A 24,171-nucleotide genomic window follows, 5' to 3' on the forward strand; every position below is an offset into this window, starting at 1 on the left:
TTTAGCGAGCACATTCAAAACAAATTGAAGTGTTTATTATTTATTAGCGTGTTCCTGTGCCCAATATAAAACATTTTAATCAAATGCCCGACAATTGATCTGCTAGCTGGAGGAGTTCACATCTTTTCGTTTCCTTCTTGAGGGCTTAGTTTATAGAACATAAAACCACGCAGGAGTGACACGTCTGCTATGGAAGATGCGGTTGCTAAGCAATAGGCTAGACGGAACAAAACTTTAAGAACCAGTTGGTGCCACCTAAAATACTCAAATCCTACAGCTATCACACTGACACTGAGCCAATGATCAAAAAGAATAAAAAAAAAACCAAAACAAAACTTGTTTGATAGTTAAGCAGCAGAATTCTAAATCACAGGAGCTCAGCTGGGCAATTAATACAACAGTTTTTACTCATCACAAATAAACAATGGTTCCTGGGGCATAATTACTTCTGTCCACATGTGTTAATGAACATTAATAATATTATGTAAAAATAAAGCCCTGCAGGTTTGTTTCTATGTCTGCTTTTCTTTCAGAATTGGTTGCCAAAATTCTAGCAAGGCAAAGGAATAGACACCACCGGTGGTAGTCATTTCTTGGCGTAGTGGTTAGCACTTCTGCCTTACAGCACTGGGGTCATGAGTTCAATTCCCGACCCTGACCTTATCTGTGAAGAGTTTGTATGTTCTCCCTGTGTTTGAGTGGGTTTCCTCCGGGTGCTCCGGTTTCCTCCCACTCTCCAAAAGCATACTGGTAGGTTAATTGGCTGCTAACAAATTGACCCTAGTCTGTCTGGTACGTCCGTCTGTCCTGTGTGTGTGTGTTAGGGAATTTAGACTGTAAGCCCCAATGAGGCAGGGACTGACGTGAGTGAGTTCTATGTGCAGCGCTGCGGAATTAGTGGCGCTATATAAATAAATGGCGATGATGATGATGCTGACACACTTTACAGCGAAGTGACAATTTCTATGAGGATAAAAGCGACAAAGAGTAAATCTACACTTACTATATAACAGACATACCACAGGCAAAAACCTACCCCACCCAACGCCACGTGTTTGCAATTGTTACAGGGAAGTGGTATTATTTAATACCTGACAATATTCTAAATTTACAAAATCGAGACAAATTCAAATATGGCCAAATAGGTTGGAAACACCCCTTTTGTCCACTGTAAGGATAAGACTCTCCCAGGAAAGTGGTACTTCAGTGGGTTATATTGAGGAACAAATTATTGTTAAAACATTCCACTATATACCGCTGCAGAATATGTTACTGCATTATGGCAGTGTGTGTGGGTTTGTGATGCCGCCTTCCATAAAGAATGTAACTTCTTGTCAGCTAGGACAATTAATTACAATATAGTAAAGGAAAAGGATTGATATACAACTGGCCCATTAATTGCCGAGGTATTACTGAGTCCGAAGACAGAACTCTGCAGCATATGCAGTGATATTCTAAGCTGTAAATATTTTTAATAGCATTATATTTTGCTACGGTGGTAGAAAGCATATTTGCGGTGAGGGGGCCGTTTTGCGGGCTGAAGCAATGTACCTGAGAATGCAGCCTATCAAATTCACAAGGAACTAGTGATAACATTGAGGCACGAGGCACTTCAATGCATCAGTGATTTCACTAGTATCCGCTGAATAGGCTGAATATTGGTTCAGGCCGCAAAATTGCTGCTCTCGCAGTTTGGTGGCGACAGGTACGTTTTAAGAATGGAAAGCAATGAGACATTTATATTTAGACTGTGGGCACTATAAGCATCTCTTATAAGATACATAAACTCTGTAGATATCCACATAAACCTATGATCATTTATAGTAGGTAACTTTGTAGGCTCTCATGAGCAGGGTCCTCTCTATCTCCTGTCTCATGTTTGCACCTCCTTTGCCAACCTCCTCTGTACTTTTTCTGTATGATCTGTCTTTGGCATGATTTATTATTCCCACTGTCTGTAGCGGCAGAATTTTGTGGCACATTGCAAATAAATGATGATGGAAGACCAGCACTCTATATTAACCGTTTCTCATCACATGTCGGAGATCACCCACAGTCTATCACTGCAAACGTTATATATATGTATTACATGTGTAGCTCTCATCAGGATAAACCAAGGGGTTAATGAGCATGGTTCAGGACCATCTAATGACCAGTGGGCACTAATTGCCTAATAAGGTAATGACAAACAATACAAGAGCAACTTGAAAAAGGTGGTAGTGAGTTGGTTTCCCTAATACAGAACTGACAAAGCAGTTAAGTTGTGATAGGCCCTACCCCTTTATCTCATGCATGACCTTATGTCCCCTATTTTGATGTAAGAGGTGCTGATTCTTCTCAAACATGCCTAAAAAGAAAAGCACAGGTCCTGGAAAGTGGGCAGAAATGGTGATGGCGCTGCGGAGCTCTTTATCTTCAGCGTCTTACAATCTATTCCAGAGCAGAATATTATACACAAGCTATTCATTATTATTAGTTCTCAGCTCGGCGCATGTTTGTGAAGTGCCGGCGCTTGCTGTAGCATTGTGCCGTATAGTAACGAATAAGAGGGCGCCTAGCAGCGCTGACCATTCTGCTTCTGCAGGCGTCCTGCAGCATGGTATTATCTTTATTATGTTAAACCGTTAGCCAAGGTGAGAACTAGGTTAAAGAAACCATCATATGGTGCGGAGTCTATAATGCCTATTGATTGATATGTCCCAGCGAAATAAAAGCTGAATGCATATGTTTCATTGCTCTAAGTGTGCGAATGTTCCCTCTTTCTCTTTCCCTGCACCTGACTTTTATTTTGCAGGGATTTTTTTTTTCCCTCTGCCATCAATTGAAAGTTGCACGCTGAGCTCTTTTATATTTGCCTGCCACGCAATCCTTCATTCTAAATATACTCTTCTCTGCTGGCGTCTCTTACAATTCTCATTCTCACCTCCCTTCCCCTGTTATCCTGTTCTCTGTTTCACAATCACAGTCTGCTTGTGATTCGATTTCTCTTGTTAACAGATCTGGTCCCTCAGAGGGGAACAAAATACCACTGACACCTTTTCTTTCTGCATTTGCCTGTCTTTCACAGAGCAGGTGCACCGAGGTGTCACATACTAAATAAGGGGATGTGTGATCCCAAGTCCTCTCTCCCTACCCACTAGCATCAACACGGAGCGCCAGGTGCTACATTTCATCTGAGGTATGGTGCATTATGGTCCTCGACTATCTGCGTTTTACAGGGACAAGCGTGTGCTCCACTGGTAATATTTAACTACACGGAAATAAGATAATCCTCTTAAATAATGTGTAAACTCATGTGACACTCATTTCTCGCAATATTGCAAGCAAAGCTTGTAATAAACTCATTGTATTAAATAAGGTTGAAGACTATTAGCCCTTTTTATGTTGCTTTCATGTATGGTTATGCACTATAGAGCAGTTCCAAGATGAGTCATGTTGGTGGAGCCCAGTGGTGGACCTAGACCAGTGTTGGCTAACTTGTGACACTCCAGGTGTTGTGAAACTACAAGTCCCAGCATGCTTTGCCAATATATAGCAGTTTATTGCTGGAAGGGTATGCTGGGACTTGCAGTTTCTCAATACCTGGAGTGTCCCAGGTTAGCCAACACAGACCTAGACTATATTTTTAAAGGGGGGGGGGGATTTAGCATAGTCACGCCCCCCTCTATTCTGATTGGCTGGCTCTGGTTGGCCCGGCCCCACTCGCGATTGGACACACTCCCTCTCCGTTTTGATCGCCATCTGGAGCACAATTTAAAGGTAGGCTCGGAGCCGTCTCAGCACGTGGGCATGCTGGACAGTTGCCCGGGGGGCCCATGAGCATAGGGGCCCCATGGGCTTGCAAACTTTTCAGTATATTATTCCGGGAGATTTATTCAGAACATTCAAACCCTCTTTATTAAAACGTTTAGGTGGACTAATCACCTCAGTATCAGCTACTATCTGTACATGCCATCTTGCTGCTGTGAATACATATCTTGACGAAAACAACATACATGTACTAATTGTACATAAACAAGACAATTTATATTTTTATTCCTGTGAGTAGGGTGTAGGTAGGACCCCCGTGCTCTGTTTTGCCCGGGGGCCTATGATGCTGTTAAGACGGCCCTGGGTAGGCTTGTGCTGCTAGGGGGGAGCGATTGCTGCGATTACACCCCCCTCCCCTGGATCCGCCACTGGTGGAGCCTGTTTCTTCAATACATATGGACAGGCTGATGAAGGAATGGAATACTTTACAACTAAAAAAGTTGATCTCAGAGCACGGGAAATTCCCTGATTATAAATATTACTGCACCGCTGCTAAGAGCTCATTTGCAGCGGGCTGTCTGCTGAGCTAACAGTGCGTAGGCTTATGTTGGCTGCTTAATTTGCAAAAAACCTCCTAGGGAATTCAGCCTTGGGCTGACTAGCCTTGGGCTGGCTGGTACTGTGGCAAGGAGACCCCACACTGCGGGATCCAATGCTATGTCCACCCACAACATACAGAGGCTGGCTTGTAAATGTAATGGAAAAAAAAATTACAGTAGCCCCCTATTGGCCTGGCCTGGGGGCCAGATGTTCCCCGGCCCCCAACCCAGCCAGAACCTGTCAACATATTATTTATTTATTACTTTCTTGTTACCAAAGTCTCTTCCTTGTCAAACTGTGATCTCGCACGTTAGTTGCACTCCTTTTGTGAATTCTCCAGCAGTCATAAGAATTTAAACCTTAGTGTTTCACACATTTTCTTGTACCTTTTACTATTTGTGGGGCAGTTTACCTAAAAAATGTGTTTTATCTGAGGATGGAAAGAACTGTGCATGGTAATGTCACTGTACTCTCTTCTGTGATGGGACATGTAAATCTATGGACTGATGAGGCTTAGAGGTCCCAGGTTTTATGCCTACAGGATCCAATAATGTAAATCATGCATTAACATGGGCCTAATTTAATAACATAAGCCAGGGCTGTCCAACTGGTGGCATACCGATGGTACCCTGGCGGTTTCTTGTAGCCCACTAGTTATACATATGATACTTTCTTTTTAACATTATTCTGCCAGCGAACACATACTTATATTTTGCCATCATCATGTAAATACTTGGGCAGCACTGATGAAAGCAAAGTGCAATGGTATACCCATAGCAACTAATCAGATATGAGCAGTCCAATATAGTCAAACTAATAATAACTGATATCTGACTGGTTACTTGTTTACAGATCATTATTACCATTTGCACAATTAATTAGGTCTCTATGGGGTCTATGCATCAATAATATGCGGTATAGCTAAATATGCATTCTTGCACATCGCAGTGATGCATATTTAGGTACCGCTTAGATGCACCATGCTGGGGCTACTCTGGGAGCCTCAGCGAAGTGACCCCTCTCCTGTGATCTTTTTTTCCTGCTAACCGGCAACTTAGCGCTGCCGGTGACAGGAAGAAGTGCGCACAGCACTTCCACTGTACCGGATTCTGTACCGGATTCTGCGAAGCCAGAGAGGCTTCAGCAGGATCCCATAGGAAATGACAGGTAACGCCATCCTGCGGTGGCGTTACCTGTCCGTGCAATGTGAAGCTTATCAAAGCTTCATACATTGCAGAACATCGCAGTCTCCATAGTAATCTACGGGGCTGCGATGCTGCACGGTGTTAGCCTAAACGGAGGAGATTTCATTGAAATCTACTCCGTTAGGCAGTTAATACAAAGCAAACGTACTTAAAAGCAAGCTTAATTTTAAATATATATTACTTTGATGCATATACACCTATGTACATAATATATGAAGTATATTTGTTTTTTTACTTGTTGACACATTATGAATGGAGGAGTTAAGATTTGTATAGATAAAGGACACATTTTCATGCATTGATAGACATGTAGAAACCTTAGCATACTGTACTTTTGGATGTAAATTCTCTTTAAACTTTTAATCCTTCATATACACATGTTTTCATGTCTGCATTTATTTTGTCTGCCTTGTATGTCCCTGTTTTATGTATGTATATAATGTAATAATAATAATAATAATAATAATAATAATAATAATAATAATAATAATAATACACAATACACAGCTACATACACCCAACATATAATAATTTACAGCCTGTATATTATAACTTGAGGCACAACATAGATACTTTGAGGCTCAAAGGATTTGGGTGTAAAAGAGAGACTGCACCACTAAAAAGTTAGGAGTTATGGTGGTATATTTACTAAACTGCGGGTTTGAAAAAGTGGAGATGTTGCCTATAGCAACCAACCAGATTCTAGCTTTCATTTATTCAGTGCATTCTACAAAATGAAACCTAGAATGTGATTGGTTGCTCTAGGCAACATCTCCACTTTTTCAAACCCGCCGTTTAGTAGATCTAGCCCATGGTGTCTATTAGGAAAGTCTTTCTAAATGATCTGTGAACGAAACTTTCAAGAGAGAGAGAAGAGGTATTTGGCGCAGGATAAATAACTTCAAACAGTCACTGCCAAGAGCTTTAACAGTGTGACTGTAGCTGTAATTCACATGATGTTTAGATAACTCACACTGCGGCAGTCATACATATTTGATGAATACCATTCACATAAACATCACTGCAGAGGTGGACTAGATGTTTAATGTCTATTAAATGCATGTAATGTGTAACAGTGGACCAGATTGCTCCTGGTGCATGCCACATGACCCAGTTAAGTGAACCAGATGACTGTGATGTATTAAAGCCATTAGTAGCCACATATTGCGCAAGAGTTTGCAAATCTCTGAGTTTCTAACCCCTTCAATGTCAAGGGGACAGCGGGTAATTGCTCTGACATACACTGCAGACCCCCTGCTGCTGCTGCTGTGAAGGGGTTAAACTTGGTATTCACCAGGTTCGGGAGCTAGGTCTATTATATGCCGACCGACTTGGCCAATTCCCATGTTGCTTAGAGGCTGCATTCTCCAATGTTATCAAAACGCTTTCCCAGCTTACTGCAGTTCAGATATACAAAAATGATTGTATGTTGCCTTGAAATTACATCCTTTCTGTCCTTTTTAGCACACTTCCATGTCCACTGCATTACTGGTACATAAACAGCTAGCCAGTCACCAATAACGAGAAGAAAGGAAAAGGATTTGTACTGCTTCTCGTAGTTTGTGGAATAAAATATAATATATTGTATTAAAGCAGTAAGGTGTTTTGGCTGGCATGGTGTTTGCTTCTTGACACTATTTAAAGTAGTATCAAAATATCTAAATTGTATTTATTTATTATTATCATCATCATCATCACCATTTATTTATATAGCTCCACTAATTCCGCAGCGCTGTACAGAGAACTCATTCACATCAGTCCCTGCCCCATTGGAGCTTACAGTCTAAATTCCCTAATATAGACACACACTCACACACAGACACAGACAGACAGACAGAGACTAAGGTCAATTTTTGATAGCAGCCAATTAACCTACCAGTGTGTTTTTTTTGGAGTGTGGGAGGAAACCGGAGCATCCGGTGGAAACCCACGCAAACACGGGGAGAACATACAAACTCCACACAGATAAGGCCATGGTCGGGAATCAAACTCATGACCCCAGTGCTGTGAGGCAGAAGTGCTAACTACTAAGCCACCATGCTGCCCTATCATCATCATCATCATTGTTTATTTGTAAGGAGCCACAATAGTCTGCAGCGTCCCGACAGTCAAAGTTACAAATCATACAAAATACAAATCAGATATAAAATAGATCAAGTACAGACAAGGCTAATGAAGGTACAGACGTGAGAGAATGGGTAGAGAGGGCGCAGCTGGTAAGAGCTTATAGTCTAAAGTCAATATAGAGGGCCCGATTCATCTTCCAACAAAAGCCCATTTGTGTGCCCTACGTGAAATTGCTCTGCGCATGCACAAGAACGGTTCAACGCCAGTTGCAATTCATATCCACCTGCAAATGACACTTCCAACTGCCTGCGCCTTGAAGGGCAGAAAGGGGCGGACTAGCTTAGGCAACGCACAATAAGAGCATGCGGAGGCTGAGTGCACGCACATGCGACTGATCCAAGTTCAGGGCCTCTCTTACGTATGTGTTTTTTTAGCTATTTGCACCAACTACAAGGCAGGTATAAGTGCTGACTGATGACTACATGTATGCCTGTCAGAACATGTGTTTGCAAGTATAAGAAACAATGAAAAAGCATTTTATGTACAGCAAGCATTTAGATTTAGAACATCCTGATTTATGTATTTCATGTATAAGAAATGTTTAAATAAATACTTTTATTAATGATTATAGTATTAAGAGTTGTAAATTAATTTTAGGAAATCTTTTTTTTTTGCAATGGGACATTATATTACACATATGCATGTGCCTATCCTGTATGTATGTCTGTCTGTCTGTCTGCATGCAGCAAGTGCTGTATAGCCAGAGAGTACTTATATCCGTATTCAAATGGAAATGTTTTTTGATATCCACTTGTATCCACAGGTTACATGTAATCTTAAGTATTACTATTTTTTACTACATTGTTTCTTGGTATGAATGTGATGGGTGTGAGATGGTGCACAAACTTGCATACTTTGCATTCATCCCTCACCTTATTAATTTAATAATAATAATAATAATAATAATAATAATTATGTCAATGTGGATCATTTAAAGCATTACACTTCTTTTTCATTTCCAGAATCCACAAATCTTACCACGCAGCCGCTGGAGTCCAGCTTGCGATCGGAAACACAGCGGAAGTTTTTGCTGCACCCTCCGTTGCCTTTGGAGCAATCCCGCACAGGACCAAAAGAGTCGAGCAGAATCTCAAGGTTATCGAACGAGGAGGAGGTCATCAGCTCCTCTCTGTGGACAAAAGCAAACAATAGGGACAGGAGGCAGGGAGTAGGATGATAGATAGGGCGAGACAGAGGAGAAATACATCAAATCAAAGAAAGCTAGAATAAAAAGGCCACGTGTCAGCCAAAGGGGCAAGAGAGAGGTCAGTGCGAGGGGAAAATAGATTAAGGGAAAGGGAAGAATTGAGACAGAGGCAAAAAGTGAGGGATGTGTGGATAAGAACATACAAATCATCTGGCAGAAATGCTGCCTCTGTAAGATAGTAACTGTTTATGAGTGCGAGCCACAAAGCATGCGTTCACCATATAGCCATTATTTACCAGAACAACTTGTCCCTGATACAAGCAGGTCCATTAATCAGAGCGCAGGGAAAGGTTTCGCACACTGACACTCTATGGCTCCCCTGTGTATCCCCCACGCACTCACCTGACCTCAACGGCATCCTCCATGACAGTCATGTCTGTTTTACACTTGGCTGATGGATTTATGGCCAGTTCAGCTGGGGGGATGACAAAGCTCTTACTGAGAGGAAGCCACATACCCTCTCCCAGAGTGTAAGTAAATCTGTGTTAAAACAGAAAATGTGTCAGAGTCTCCTTCTTCCCTATACATCAATGTATGCAGCACTCAAACATCAATTTAATAGATCATTATGACACTGGATTAGCTAGGACATGTAGTGACATCTGCACTGCAGGACGTACACTGAAGTCTATAATCCCATCAGTATTAATGAATTGCAGAGAGTGGGTAGAGTGCGCAGATACAAGACTGCAGCCTATTCATCTCAGAAGGAGAGTCTGTGCTGACAAAGGGTGGATTACTTGTTTATGAAACCACTTTGAGGGCAATGCTGATTGAAAGTTGGGATAATCTATCTAGGCCATACTCCAGACCTGCCCAAACCACTCTCTGCTCCACCCACAATTGGAATGTTGGGAAGTAGCGGAACATTTCAATATAATTCAGTTTAATGCAGAACGTGCACCCACCCCAACTGTCCCTGCCAATTGACTATAATGAAGTAATCAGTCTAATGCAGCGAGGTGGTGGTAGTGATAGTTATCAATTATTTTTTTTGCTAAATTGTAAATGCGTGATTTGTACACTAACTTTTGTTTGGTGATGAGTAAGGCATACCTGCAAACTGTGCCATTTCAAAATGAGTACATCCTGCTTTTCCCATGTGTTTTTAAAAGTAATAACATTAAATTAATTTATTCATTGGAAATAAAGAGATATATTTAACATTATTTAATTCAGGCTAAACAAAGTAGGATTTCAGGACAAAAAATATAACAGTTTAAATGCATGAAATGGTCTTTTCTAAAGTGGTGGTAGAATGGACTGCAGTCTTCCAAAGTTAGGTGCAGATTGATTTTTCAGTGGCTGCTGAAAGAAATGGAAAGTGGGCATGTACTCTGGCAAATATAGGGGCAATATGGGTTTGCAAATTGACCTTAGTGAAAGAGTGAGGTCACTGGTTTTGAGAGAGGCCACATCCTAATAGATACTGATGAGTGGGAAGCATGGTGGCTCAGTGGTTAGCACTTCTGCCTTACGGCACTGCGGTCATGAGTTCAATTCCCAACCATGGCCTTATCTGTAAGGAGTTTGTATGTTCTCCCTGTGTTTGCGTGGGTTTCCTCCGAGTGCTCCGGTTTCCTCCCACACTCCAAAAACATACTGGTAAAATAATTGGCTGCTAACAAATTGACCCTAGTCCATCTGTGTGTGTGTGTGTGTTAAGGAATTTAGACTGTAAGCCCCAATGGGGCAGGGACTGATGTGAATGAGTTCTCTGTACAGCGCTGCGGAATTAGTGGCGCTATATAAATAAATGATGATGATGAGTCCTGATGGATTCTCATACAGGTCAAAAAGCTGATCCTGCAGACATTTGAATTACCGTGGTATCACTGACCCTGCCCATGAACCGAGTAATCCTCTGTGTGCCAGGCTATAATGCAGGTACTCACAATCTAAGCAGGTACTCACACTCTGCCTGCTTAGAGAAGCCCCTCCCTCCTAGTATGATAACCTGCTGCTGAGAGCACAGAGAACATACTTAATTTAGTATATAAACGCCATTTATTTCATGAATATTATGCATCTCAGTAACACATCACTTTTGCCATATATCAATGTGGAATTGTGGCTTTACTTGCTCTTTAATTAACTTCAGTTTCCCTAATGCGTATTAATAACCAATTACAACACATTTAAAAAAAAAAAAAGTGTTCTTAGCACAAAAAACAGATGTTGTAAATTGATACAAAGTTGTAATTGTAATAGAAAAAAACAACAATCTTGAAAGGATACATAAAATATAGGTCAGGACTTTGCATCTTTTTATGTATGCCTTTTAGATTCAAGTTTTGCATCCAGGTTTGGTTAGTCATATTGGGCCTTAGTCATTACAGCAAGCAAAGGACTACATTTGCTCCTAGACAACCCATATTAGAATGCAAGGGGTGCGAATTAGTTTATTATATTGTACGTAAGGAAATAATGGCTGTTTTTTTCATGTAGCACACAAATATTTTATAGCTTTATTTTTCCCTGAAATTTAAAGTTGATCTAGGCCATGCCCCAAATATAAATCTGTTCCCACTTTTTAATTTACCTCCCCCTCCAATGCAACATGGTTTTGTCAAAGTGCAAAGTTACTCCTTTTTGTTTCCTTTGCTCGCCTTAATGGATTAGGCCCATTATGAAGATAAACTATGCAAATCTACCAGAGAAATAAATGACATTATGTTAATATGTAATTATAAGTATCCACAACAAAGGCTTGTACTGTTGCAGAATTACAATACTTTCCATACAAATAACTGAAAGAAGACTTGTTGTGAGCCTGCAGAGCTCCAGGCCTGGAGGTCATGAGTGAAATTCTAGTCCTTGACTTGTGTCAGCCTTTGAGCTGCTATAAATGGATCTGAGGGGTAGATCTGACTCTGAGAAATACATTGCACTCAGTTGACAGAGTACGCTAGGAGGTGTGAAGGTCGCGGGCTGAGCTTACTTCAGAACACCAACTATTATCACACATTGTCCTGGTATAGATTTTGAATTATATACAATTCACAACGAATGTAAAAGAATGCAGGGCTATGATGAGTTTATGTAATACCTGAAGATCTTGTCTGCTGGCTGCTCCCCCAGGACCAGATCAAAACCTCTCTGGAACATGGTATAAGGCCAGGGGCTGCATTTAATGACAACAATAAGTACATAGGTAAGGGTTAGGCAGAATATTGGCCATGGAACCTTCTTGCGCATTTCTTAAAACAATGAATTCAAGATCATTGTCTCTATTATAGTAATCAAGGCAATTATCTGCTACTTTAACACTTCTTCCTCCCATTAATAACTATTTAATGCACCTTAATTTCCATTCATCTAAGAGCAATTTTGACACTAGCGCTGTATATATAAATGAGTGTGGCTCAGCTGGAGTCTACTTAAGTCTAGACCTACACATTGAAGCACAATATAACAACAGTATTTTAAGACGTTCCTCTGGTCTACAAACCCTCAAGCGTTCTCTGAAAGCCCACCTCTTTAGGCAAGCTTATAACCCTCTTTACCTCACTAGGTTACTCTATTACCACCCTTTACATAGTTCACACAATACAACAACCCTCTGACCCCCTGACCAACATTGCTGTGTGACTGGCTCATATAGCATACAAATCACTTTCTACCTTTGTACTCTGGTCGGTCCAAAATGCAATATGTAGACTTCACTCATATAACCTCATGTATCCAACTCTCATTGTCCCATAGATTGTAAGCTTTCCTTCTTACCTCTTTGCCTGTATTACCCAGTATAGTTTATTACCGTGTTTGTACCCAATTGTAAAGCGCTAGGAAATCTGCTGGCGTTGTATAAATAAATGTTGATGATGAAGTGTGTATTTTCAACTAAATAAAGAGACACAGTTTAACCTTTCCAGTAATCAAGCCAGCCTAGCAGATCTGACTGCCTTCCTGCCTAGCAGATCTGCCTCCCTGCCTGCCTAGCAGATCTGACTGCCTGCCTAGCAGATCTGCCTGCCAAAATTCAGGTGGTAGTTGCCGCATTTGAAATGTAGTAAAGTAGCTCTGGCTTCTTGTACTTACCCCTGGTTGGTTCCCCACTCGTTCCTTATACAGAGATGTTTGTGTACTGGATCCCTCATGTAACCTTCATGGCATAAACACTCTCCTGGAAGCAGATAGTTCTGTATTGTACACTGATTCCACATATAGCACAAGATCTTACATAGGAATATCATATATATATATATATATATATATATATGCCTGCATGCTAGACAGACAGGTTCTGCAACTGCCAACATGATGACCACTGGACGTGATCTAAATAATTTTCAGAATTTATATAACATTTTGGATAAGTACAGATACTGAGAATGCATCAATTGGAAACTGGCAGACATGGAAAACCATTGTGCAGAAGCTGTTCCTTCGCAACGTCATGTGCCTATTTGTCTGCCATTGCAGTGTTGTTATGTGAAAGTGCATAGATTACCATTAATACATGGCATCTAATGTTTGTATGTGTGTGTGGGGGCAAAATAGAGCTGGCCAGACATGGGCAGAAGTGTGTATGTGTATGTGTGTGTATGTGTGTGTGTGTGTGCGTGTGGGGTGCTGGGTAATTCAATAGAGAATGCAGGCGAGCTGCAGTAACGTGTCAGTCCCTATGTACAAATACAAAAACAAGATTTCATTTTGACTCCAATAAGCTTGAAGTGGTTGAATGTACACATTTAGAAGATGTTCCTGGATTGGCTGGCTGCTGAGGCTCCATGTCAGTGATACGCTGGGAGTATGGCGCTAGATTATGATGTCACAGCTCATTGCCGCACTCCCAGTCTGACACTGTAGTGGAATATACCATCTGGGGTGTGGGGGGCACCCAGGAAACGGAGGCCGCTTGATGTCTGGTTGCTAGAGGTTACTGCACATTTTCCCCTGCAGTATTTATTAATATACTAATATACTAATTGTGATTTGAAGCCACCAATGTAGTCTTGTAGTCTTCCTAGTTTATATTGTATCTGTCCATATTCTATCTTGACAATATTCCATTCATGTGAACAGGCTTCAAGTGAAAACAATGCTGCAAACAAAAGTGAATGCTAAAAATATAACTGTAATATGTAGCTGTCAGAGAAAGATGTAAGAGAAGCCTGCACTGATAGACACACCAGACAAATATTACCTGTATCGGGGTCACATAAATGCTCACAGGGGTCCAGAATCCTCTTAGCACAAAGATCCAAGGCCCAAGGTCCACTAGAGTTCATCTGTGAGAAGAGAACCACCTGGGCAGGATTCAGCCAATCACTGGCATCTAACTGGCTGCCCTCCAGCAGGATGAACCGGCTTCCTATATTTAAGGGAACAGCCGGCGATAGTTATTTGAAACAATATTGGAGCTATGTAATAAAGATTTATAAAATATCCTTTACTTTGCTATTTCTTGTTATGTCAAGTAGCATTGATGCCAAATTCAGCTTATCCAGGCATCACCGGTTACTAAAGGCCCACTAACACTATTTCCCGCCTGTCTAATATAATAAACAAGGGGTGAATTTACAAAGGTCATGTGACAGAGCCTTCACTCAACTGTTAGCTACCGCCCAAACTCTGCAGAGGGATAACACTACATCACAGTCACACATAATTATACATACACTACAAATCCATTACAGGGGTATACATTATTTATGACTAGGGCAAATGTGCTTTATTATGGGGCAACTATACTTATTTCATTAGGGGAGCAACATTTATAGTGCACACTTGTGGCACTACAAGTGTAAGTATGCATTTGCGCCCATGAACATGCTGGTGCTTTTAATCCACCAAAACTTCCTCCCTCCCTCCTGAAAACCTGTGGTTTATTCAAACTGCAATTTCCCCCCTTGTTGATGGAATCATGTCACGTTATGCTCAGTAACTGGTCATACCCTAACAGCCAATAGAAAGTGTGTAAGGGACCTAATAAGGAAGTTCCTAATAGTTGTGAATGGCAGATACAGATTACTTCTACACTGAAAATACCTACTCCTGGGAGTCCGGGAGACCTACCCAGAATTTGTCAGTCTCCTGGACATTCCAGGAGAGTTGGTAGGTATATTGTATGTTCTCCCCATGCTCACGTGGGTTTCCTCCAGGTGCTCTGGTTTGCTCCCATTGTCCAAAGAATATACTGGCAGGCTATATACTTATAACTAGATCTGTCTTAGAGTTTGTGTTCCTGTGGCAGGGATATTAGATTCTCTGTACTGCACTGTGGAGTATGTTGGCGCTACATAAAGAGTAATAATAATAATAATTATAATAATAATAATAATGGAAAGTTGTGGCCTGCAAGGGTTTGTAGCTACACCTATGAATAGTAGAAATGCTATTAGGATGAGTAAAACTTACACAGCGGGCTAGATTTACTAAGCTGCGGGTTTGGAAAAGTGGAGATGTTGCCTATAGCAACCGATCAGATCCTAGCTTTCATTTATTTAGTGCATTCTACAAAATGACAGCTAGAATCTGATTGGTTGCTATAGGCAACATCTCCACTTTTCCAAACCCGCAGTTTAGTAAATGTACCCCAGTGAGTCAACAAAGTTGAGTTTGAGACCACAACACCAATATCTAAAGCACTTTTGTCATGGGTGAGTTTCAGGAATGAGGAGGTCATGCATGGCTGCAAAATCACCCCCCTCCCATTTAAGAGATTCTTCCCTATGTTGTCAGTGTTTACGTTATATACTGACCATCAGCAATAAGATGTTCTGGCACATGAAGTGTAATCCTCACAATCAAGGGGCAGCTGATATGGGATGAACACACCAAACCAATTACACAGCTGGTTATACTGAGCAGGGTCAGGGTCATCTTGTTGACAGGACTTCGGGGTGAGCCTACTGCTGAAAATAAAACATAATATTAAAACCTGCGCAAATGCTACAACTGACACAGGCTGAAAGTTATAGATCACATTTAAAGGGCACAACAAAATAATATGCAATCCGCTTATAATATTAATACACAAATACTAAGTAATATCTAAAATAAGAGTTTCTCCATGAGGTCGATCGTTTTTCACCATGTAGATCAGACTTTCTATCAATTATCCTACATCAAGCCTTTCTAAGTCTATGGTGGCTGATAGCAGAGGACAATAGCTGATGTAGGTGATAAAGTTAGATACACTGGCAAACATCTGAAGATAATAATATAGATACCATATATATTTATAAAGGTTTTATCTTGTAATTTGTGTTAGATTAAGTTGTTTTGTTGGTTTATTGGCCCTTATGTTTCACTAGATGATATCTACGGGGCTCTGATCACTATAAACTTGTATCAGACCCAGGCCCGGCGCTCCCATTAGGCAAGGTTAGGCAATTGCCTAGGGCGCCGGGCTCTGCCGGGCGCCTCGAAATTAAAAAAAAAACAGAAATCCACGGGGAGGAGAGGAGGGAAGGGGCTATGAATCTTACCTGCACGAAGCTGCTCCTCTCTGCTCTGTCTTCTCCCCCTCCGCTCACTGACAGTGACAGGCCGTGATGATGTCATCATCACGGCCCGACAGTGTCTGTGAGTGGAGGGGAGAAGACAGAGCAGAGAGGAGCAGCTTCATGCAGGTAAGTTAAAGAAAGACATGGGGAGGGGAGCTGAGGGAAAGCGCAGCGGCGATTTTTAAAGGGAGGGGGGCGGCGATTTTTAAAGGGGGGGCCGGCGATTTTTAAAGGGGGGGGCGGCAATTTTTAAAGGGGGGGGCGGCGATTTTCACACTGTGCCTAGGGCGCCAAGGACCCTAGCACCGGCGCTGATCAGACCCAAAGCTTATACACAAAGGTATGTATATTGAATGAGGGAGATGTTTTGTTCACATGTTTTGCGTTGTGAAGCCGATAAAGTTCTGTGTTTTACAACAGATCCTGATAATTTGGCCAATGGCCATTTGTCTCTCATTGGAGCTTATGGAAAATATTTTATTTTACGCAGAACCAGCTGACACCTTACTCTCATACTAAGAGATGTACATATGTGAATATATGGACTTCTTTTTCTCATCGTTTATCGTTCATGGTCAGATGGTGATAGTAGACCGCTACATACAGTGGACCTAACAAGACTTCACTGCACTTTTGCCGGCAAGTGAGCCTTGCCTGGGCCTTCCCAAATTTTGCTATGGGGCTCGTCAAAGTGTTCCGCCCCGGTTTGCAGCATAGTGGAAAATGCCAAACTATTGTGACAGAGGGGAAGAAGCAATTGTAAATATAGCTGCAGCTTCTGCAAAAATAGAGCATATTAGTGTCATTTAAACGTTTTAAATTTCATTAATATATTGTGAAACAAGGAAGCAGGTCTGTGCAATTTCTATATATATCCATTAACAGGGCACAATGAACCTATAAAACTTAAACACTGAGGGCCTGAGTCATTAAGGAGGGCAAAGCAACAAAAAAAAAGTAAGTGTGCTTTTGGACAAACCATTTTACATTGCAAGGGGTGCAAATTAGTTCATTATTTTGCTCATAAGTGAAATCTTAGTTGTTTTTTCATGTAGCACACAAATACTTGATAGCTTTATTTTTACACTGAAAATTAAAGTTGATTTAGGGCATATCTTATCCATACTTGCCAACTCTCCCGAAAAGTCCGGGTGACTCCCGAAATTCGAATCAGTCTCCCGGACTCCCGCGAGAGCTGGCATTTTTCCCGCATCCCGAAATTCCGTTGTTAAAATGACGCGATTCACCGAGAATCGCAGCATTTTGGCCCCGTCATTTTACTGGTGGGGGCGGGGCCAAAATGAAGCGATTCGAGGCGCCCCGTCCCCTCCGCCCATTAGTCACGCCCCTCTCCCGGACGTCGTCTACTGAAAGTAGGCAAGTATGGTCTTATCCCAACCATAAATCTGTCCCCACATTTTAAATGTACCTCCCCGTCCAATGCAACATACTTTTACTGATAATCAGTTAGGTAATACACACACTTAGTTAGGTTTTGGCCACAGAGCAGCAAAAAGTCGCAAAGCGTTAAGCACAACAATAAATACAGCAATAAAAAACTTCTCAACAGAACACTGTTTATAAAAAATAATTATAAGGATAATTGCTGTGCACCAATCTATGTTAAGTCTGTAAGGAGACAAACAGAGACAACTCTTCCACTGACCTCGACTGCGTCTCCGGCTTCGGGAAGGATCTGTATAGAAGGTTAGCTGGGTTTCACTATCCATATCCCCACCGCAATCTCCTTCAGGGTTGAGGAAGGCTGAGCCTGCTGTAAGATACAAGGCAGTATCTTTGGATAAGCATGGATTAAAATAGGGATCACAGGGATGGAGGCTGTAGGATCAATGCAATAATCTGATGAAATAAATAAACTCTCACAAACATATTCCACAGCTTGAAGGACCAGTGCAAAAAAATAGCAAAATTACATACTACCCAAGCCTCTGGCAGTTCAGAGATTAAAAGAAGCACAAAAAAAATATGTCAAGAAATCTTATGTAGCTGGTAGCATTTGTCTCTTTATTTTGTGTCTAATATTGCATCTAATTTCTCAAACAGTTGTTAGAGATGCTCTTGTACGGCGGCCTGCGGGCTGGTGGAAGATAGCCATGGGCTACCTGTTGCAATGCTAAAATTGTCTTATTAACACGTCACAAATTCTTCATCTTAATTATACTCCATGCAAGGGCAAAAAAAGGATGAGGGCAGCAATAACAATCGCAGGACTGAATTAGTGTTGACTTGGAAATACAATGAACCTTTTTGCAGGATAAAGCAATTTAGATTAAACAGGCATTGCTCTAGTGTAACATAAGATATCGGGGGCTATTTGCTAATGTTAGAGTGTGACACTTGAAAACCAATAAAATATTAAAAACAAAGAAGATGTATTTAGTTTTACTTTCATGTATGGCCACAGGCCCCAAAGATAGGACAGTGTACTGGGAAGCGTACATAGGATGGGACTGTGTGCTGAGAAGTGTACATAGGACAGGACTGTGTGCTGGGAAGCGTACATAGGATAGGGCTGTGTGCTGGGAATTGTACATAGGAAAGGACTGTGTGCTGGGAAGCGTACTTAGGACAGGACAGTGCGCTGGTAAGTGTACATAGCATTGGACTGTGTGCTGGGAAGCGTACATAGGACAGGACAGTGTGCTGGGAAACGTACATAGGACAGGACAGTGTACTGGGAAGCAAACATAGGATAGGACTGTGTGCTGGAAATTGTACATAGGAAAGGACTGTGTGCTGAGAAGCGTACATAGGACAGGACAGTGTGCTGGGAAACGTACATAGGACAGGACAGTGTACTGGGAAGCAAACATAGGATAGGACTGTGTGCTGGAAATTGTACATAGGATAGGACTGTGTGCTGGAAATTGTACATAGGAAAGGACAGTGTGCTGGGAAACGTACATAGGACAGGACAGTGTGCTGAGAAGCGTACATAGGACAGGACTGTGTGCTGGGAAGCGTACATAAGACAGGACTGTGTGCTGGGAAGCGTACATAGGACAGGACAATGTACTTGGGGAGTGTACATAGGACAGGACTGTGCGCTGGGAAGCGTACATAGGACAGGACTGTGTGCTGGGAAGCGTACATAGGACAGGACTGTGCGCTGGGAAGCGTACATAGAACAGGACAGTGTGCTGAGAAGCGTACATAGGACAGGACTGTGTGCTGGGAAGCGTACATAGGACAGGACTGTGTGCTGGGAAGCGTACATAGGACAGGACTGTGTGCTGGGAAGCGTACATAGGACAGGACTGTGTGCTGGGAAGTGTACATAGGACAGGACAATGTACTTGGGGAGTGTACATAGGACAGGACAGTGTACTGGGAAGTGTACATAGGACAGGACTGTGCGCTGGGAAGTGTACATAGGACAGGACCGTGTGCTTCAAGTCGTGGGAAGTGTAACAGCTGTGGACTGATGCTATAGGTTGCAGCACCTGTGCTATTCACACCACGTTACTAAATAAGCCTGTGCATATTAGTTCTGATTTCCATAGGAAGACCAGGATGGGACTGCTGGAGTGGGGTGTGGCCGTGGCTTAACAGGGTGTGTCCAGTTAGAAAGGTTGTGACCTGGGTGGATTACGGGTGTAGCCTAAATATGTTATTTTTATTAAATATTGGCCTTCCTCATGGATGCCAGTAATTCCCAGTCGATTGAATAGCTGCATTCAAATAAAAACTGGTTTAGCCCACAAAATGACTTCTTCCTCTGTCCGTAGATGACACAGACACCTTAGAAGCCACAAATGTTTAGTATAGCAGTCAAATCTATTTTCCAAAATGCTTGTGACCTTCCAGAAAAGGATTTTTCTGTAATTTAGAGGACACACCTAAAATATCCTACATTTTATAAACATTTACACCTGTGTTTTCTCACATTGCCTCTGGCAGTTCCCTCCTTATGGAAGTATTTTGAGGTGCTCCTCACAGTGACTTAGCAGAAGACACACAGAGGTCATGTCTGTATAACATTGCCCTCAGCAATAAACTGCAAAGCAATGCTCCTCACAGTGATGATTTAGGAAGCGCTCATTGATCCTGTCTGTTTGCACAACATTACCAACAGAGAAGCATCAATTGTTTATTTTTTCTTTCGGTTTTATATATTTTTTTTGTACTACTGGTTTCTACATAAAAAGATGCATAACAGTAGTTACTTTTATGGGAGGGGGTGATAAGATACGAGTAGAACCCTTCGGTCATGAGAGGAATGGAATGGGAATGTTTCATACTAAGGAACGACAGAGATAAAAGAGTGGTAGAAGGAAGAAGGCCAGCGCAAAATGGTGGGGCTGCTCAGCAGGGCAGTTACATGGCCTGAGGTAATTAATTTGAAAGAGATAGCAGTTAAGTTAAAGGAAGACAAATAAGGAGAACATTGCATTAATGAAAGCACAAAATTATGCGCAGGACATTGGTCTTGAAGTGATTTAGTAATGGTCTGAGTTTTGCAATGTTTTTCAGCTGGACATGACAGGATTTAATTAGATTTTTAATATGTCCACTAATATGCCAGAATATCAGGCAATTCCAAGATACTAAACAGTGGGGGGGACGGGTGAAATGTGGAGTGGTCAAATGCTACGGAGAAATCTCTGAGAAAGATGGCGGGAAAATGATTAATTCAGTTTTGGCTGGATTTAATTTGAGATAATTGGAAAGCATCCAGAAAGAGATGGATTTAAGGCAATTTGCAATAAAATAAGGCGATATGATGCAAATGGAAATATACATTAATGTATCATCAGCATATAGATGGTGATTTAAACCGAAGGAGTTGATTAGTTTTGCCTAAGGATTATATGGAGAACTGGAGGGGGCCAAGGACGGAACTCTGATATATTCTGAATCATAAATGTACCGGAGAGGAAGAAGTTGATATAAGATAAAGAAAGAATAGATAAGCCAGTCAAGAGTAAGGTAACTGATACTGCGTAATCTACAAAAAAAGTTACTGTAACATCCACAAATATATAAAATGCCCTAGATATTCAAACGTATATACAATCTCAAACATCTGAAAGGATTTCTACACTTTGTACAACCCCCTCATGTAGTAAATAGGTGGGCTTCTTCCCCTGGGACCCGCGCTGTTACTTGGATTTGCTCAGACAGCTGTTGAAGTTTACACTGCAGGGGAGCTCATTGTGTTCATGCTGATTCAACTATTCAGAATAAAATTCCAAAAGTTCACGCGATCGCTCAGAGGAAAGCAAGTTGGAATTGCGACGGAACATGGACTCAGCTTGCAGTATTTTTGTTCCATCTATGTTCCATTATGCATTTATTTGTCACTGCCCCAAGTGGCCCTGTCAATAACCCTGTAACAGATCTGGTATCAGAGAAGGAACCTGGTTGCCAGAATCAGGGTGAGGCCAAGGCCAGAGGTAGCATGAGTGGAGCATAGTTAAACAAGCTGGGGGTACATGTATCAAGCTGAGAGTTTTCCGACGGATTGAAAAAGTGGAGATGTTGCCTATAGCAACCAATCAGATTCTAGCTTTCATTTTGTAGCATGTACTAAATAAATGATAGCTAGAATCTGATTGGTTTTTCAAACCTGCCAGGAAAACTCTCAGCTTGATACATTTACCCCCTGGAGTTAGTTTATGGATAATCAAGCAGAGAAGTAGACAAGGACAAGCCAGTTTGGTACACAGGAAACAAAGGCAAAAGTAGCAAGATGAAAACATAGGTATGAACCATAATTAGCTGGTAGCTGCTGTGTTTAAAAAGCCTAGTGCTTCTTCTGATTGACCATTGATAAGAAGAAGGTGAAGATCGCTGAGTAATTAGAGATCTCTGTGACTATAGGTTTTAATTTTGGTAATGTGAAAAAGAAGACTTCAGCGCAGAGGCGGAACTAGTGAGCTGTAGGCCCCTGTGCAGGGAAGGAGGGAATCGGGGCCCCCAGATCACTAGATCCCATTGCAGCGGGCTCCATTATCTCCATGGGCCCCGGTGCACTGCACCTGCAGCACCAATGGTAGTTCTGCCACTGCTTCACCATAATAGGAATTGTTTCATGAACCACAATATTTTACCCCCAACTGGACAAGGTACAAAATTTTGGATCATTATTAATGGTAAATTAGATGCTCTATGAAACGTGTTAAATATGGTGCATCATGTGACAAATAATATAAAGTGATAATTATGTAATAGTGAAGAAATGTGTTCCTGTAATTATAACATTCTTAAATTAACTGTAGGTGCCATCATCAAGGGAACACTGCAAAGCTGTTAGAGCTAATCAGAAAAACATTGTCTTCTGTTATCACTTGACGTTACTAAGATTATTGTACTTAGATTGCAAACCCATATTTCCACTTATTCTCCACTTAATGTAAAGGCAATTTATTGTATATGAAAAAAAAATTATGCAAAGGGGTTTTTCACTTTCAATCAACTTTAATTTATATAGTATGTATATAGCCAAATGCAGTTTTACCTAAATCATTTTTGTTAGTTTTCAGCCCTCCTTCTGTGTTTTTCCCTAACACCTTATTGTCTTTTTTGCCCTTGAATATGACACAGCTCAGCTTTATGTATCGAGTACTATTGTATCTGTAGAGCAGGTCTGTGTTGTATCCAAAGGCAATGCAATAAACAACTCTGCTTTTATGATATTAAGGGCTTTGGTGAAATACAGAAGGAAGCCAGACGTATGGCATTATATGCACTACACGTTGTATAAATGTATTGTTCCTCTACTCTTTATTATGTTTAATTTTCATAATGTTACAATATTGTGTATATTTTTCCTCAAAAACCAAACCCATATATATAGAAATATATATATATATATATATATATATATATATATATATATATATATATATACACACACACAGTACAGTAACCAGTATGTACATTATTTTATGTTGCATACATCAATATATAAAGAAATGTACATACATGTTACACTCCAGGGGGTAAATGTATCAAGCTGAGAGTTTTCCGGCAGGTTTGAAAAACCAATCAGATTCTAGCTATCATTTATTTAGTACATTCTACAAAATGACAGCTAGAATCTGATTGGTTGCTATAGGCAACATCCAGATTTGCTATCATATTGCTTGACGCTGGAATCCCGGACTGCCGCAAGCATGTACATGGTTGAATGATTTTTGGAGAGGCATGCCAAGGGAGTGCTAAACTACACTTTTGTGATAAATATAATATGAATCCTTGATGCTGATTGTATGGGTTTGTTGTTTTTTACAAGTTGGTAGTCGGTGGTAGAAAACCACTTTATTTGTTTTAATTAATGAATAATGCCACCCCAATATTTATATGCTCCACTACCATTATTCTACTGACCCACTCTTATTGTAGCTAAATTCATGATTTATGGTTTTCTATTGGCTGTGTGAGCCACTACGTCATCATCCAAGGTGTAAGAGTAATAAGACATGGTGCACTCCTCAATGTGCAACTATACCACAATACTTTTTCCCTATGGAATTTAACAAAAGAACCACCTCTTCTCTAGCAGTCAGCACAAAGGCTCACAAACCACACACAGGGCCATGATAAAAATTCTAACTGGAGTTTGTTTCTGGAAGGTATGAGCTTATTTCAGGAAGGCATGAATTTATTTCAGGAAGGTATGAGCTTATTTCAGGAAAGTATGAGACACTATATTTTATGGGGGCGTGGTTCATTTTTCAGGTACAACAATCACAAGTAATGAATGATAATTTAAATTATACCACTGATGACATCAATCAATCAAGTGACTGTCAAACAATAGCATGATAGCTAACAATATCAAATCAAAGAAGCATGGATAATG

General features: G+C 41.0%; 1 protein-coding gene across 3 annotated transcripts in view; it reads right to left on the bottom strand.

Moving 5' to 3' along the window:
• Positions 1-24,171, bottom strand: part of ASTN1 (astrotactin 1) — a 325,634-nt gene that overhangs the window by 66,552 nt on the left and 234,911 nt on the right. Inside the window, exons 6-12 of one of the 3 annotated variants that reach the window (XM_075182193.1) lie at positions 18,010-18,117; positions 15,597-15,749; positions 14,039-14,206; positions 12,931-13,015; positions 11,939-12,013; positions 9,232-9,369; positions 8,661-8,811 (exon numbers count right to left, since the gene is read on the bottom strand). In XM_075182193.1, coding sequence (XP_075038294.1) covers positions 8,661-8,811; positions 9,232-9,369; positions 11,939-12,013; positions 12,931-13,015; positions 14,039-14,206; positions 15,597-15,749; positions 18,010-18,117 — 878 coding nt within the window. The remainder of the gene's footprint in view (positions 1-8,660; positions 8,812-9,231; positions 9,370-11,938; positions 12,014-12,930; positions 13,016-14,038; positions 14,207-15,596; positions 15,750-18,009; positions 18,118-24,171) is intronic. The other 2 variants (XM_075182195.1, XM_075182194.1) reach the window with 2 other exon arrangements.

The sequence above is a fragment of the Mixophyes fleayi genome, chromosome 8, assembly GCF_038048845.1.
Source record: "Mixophyes fleayi isolate aMixFle1 chromosome 8, aMixFle1.hap1, whole genome shotgun sequence".
NCBI classification, from domain to species: Eukaryota; Metazoa; Chordata; class Amphibia; order Anura; family Limnodynastidae; genus Mixophyes; species Mixophyes fleayi.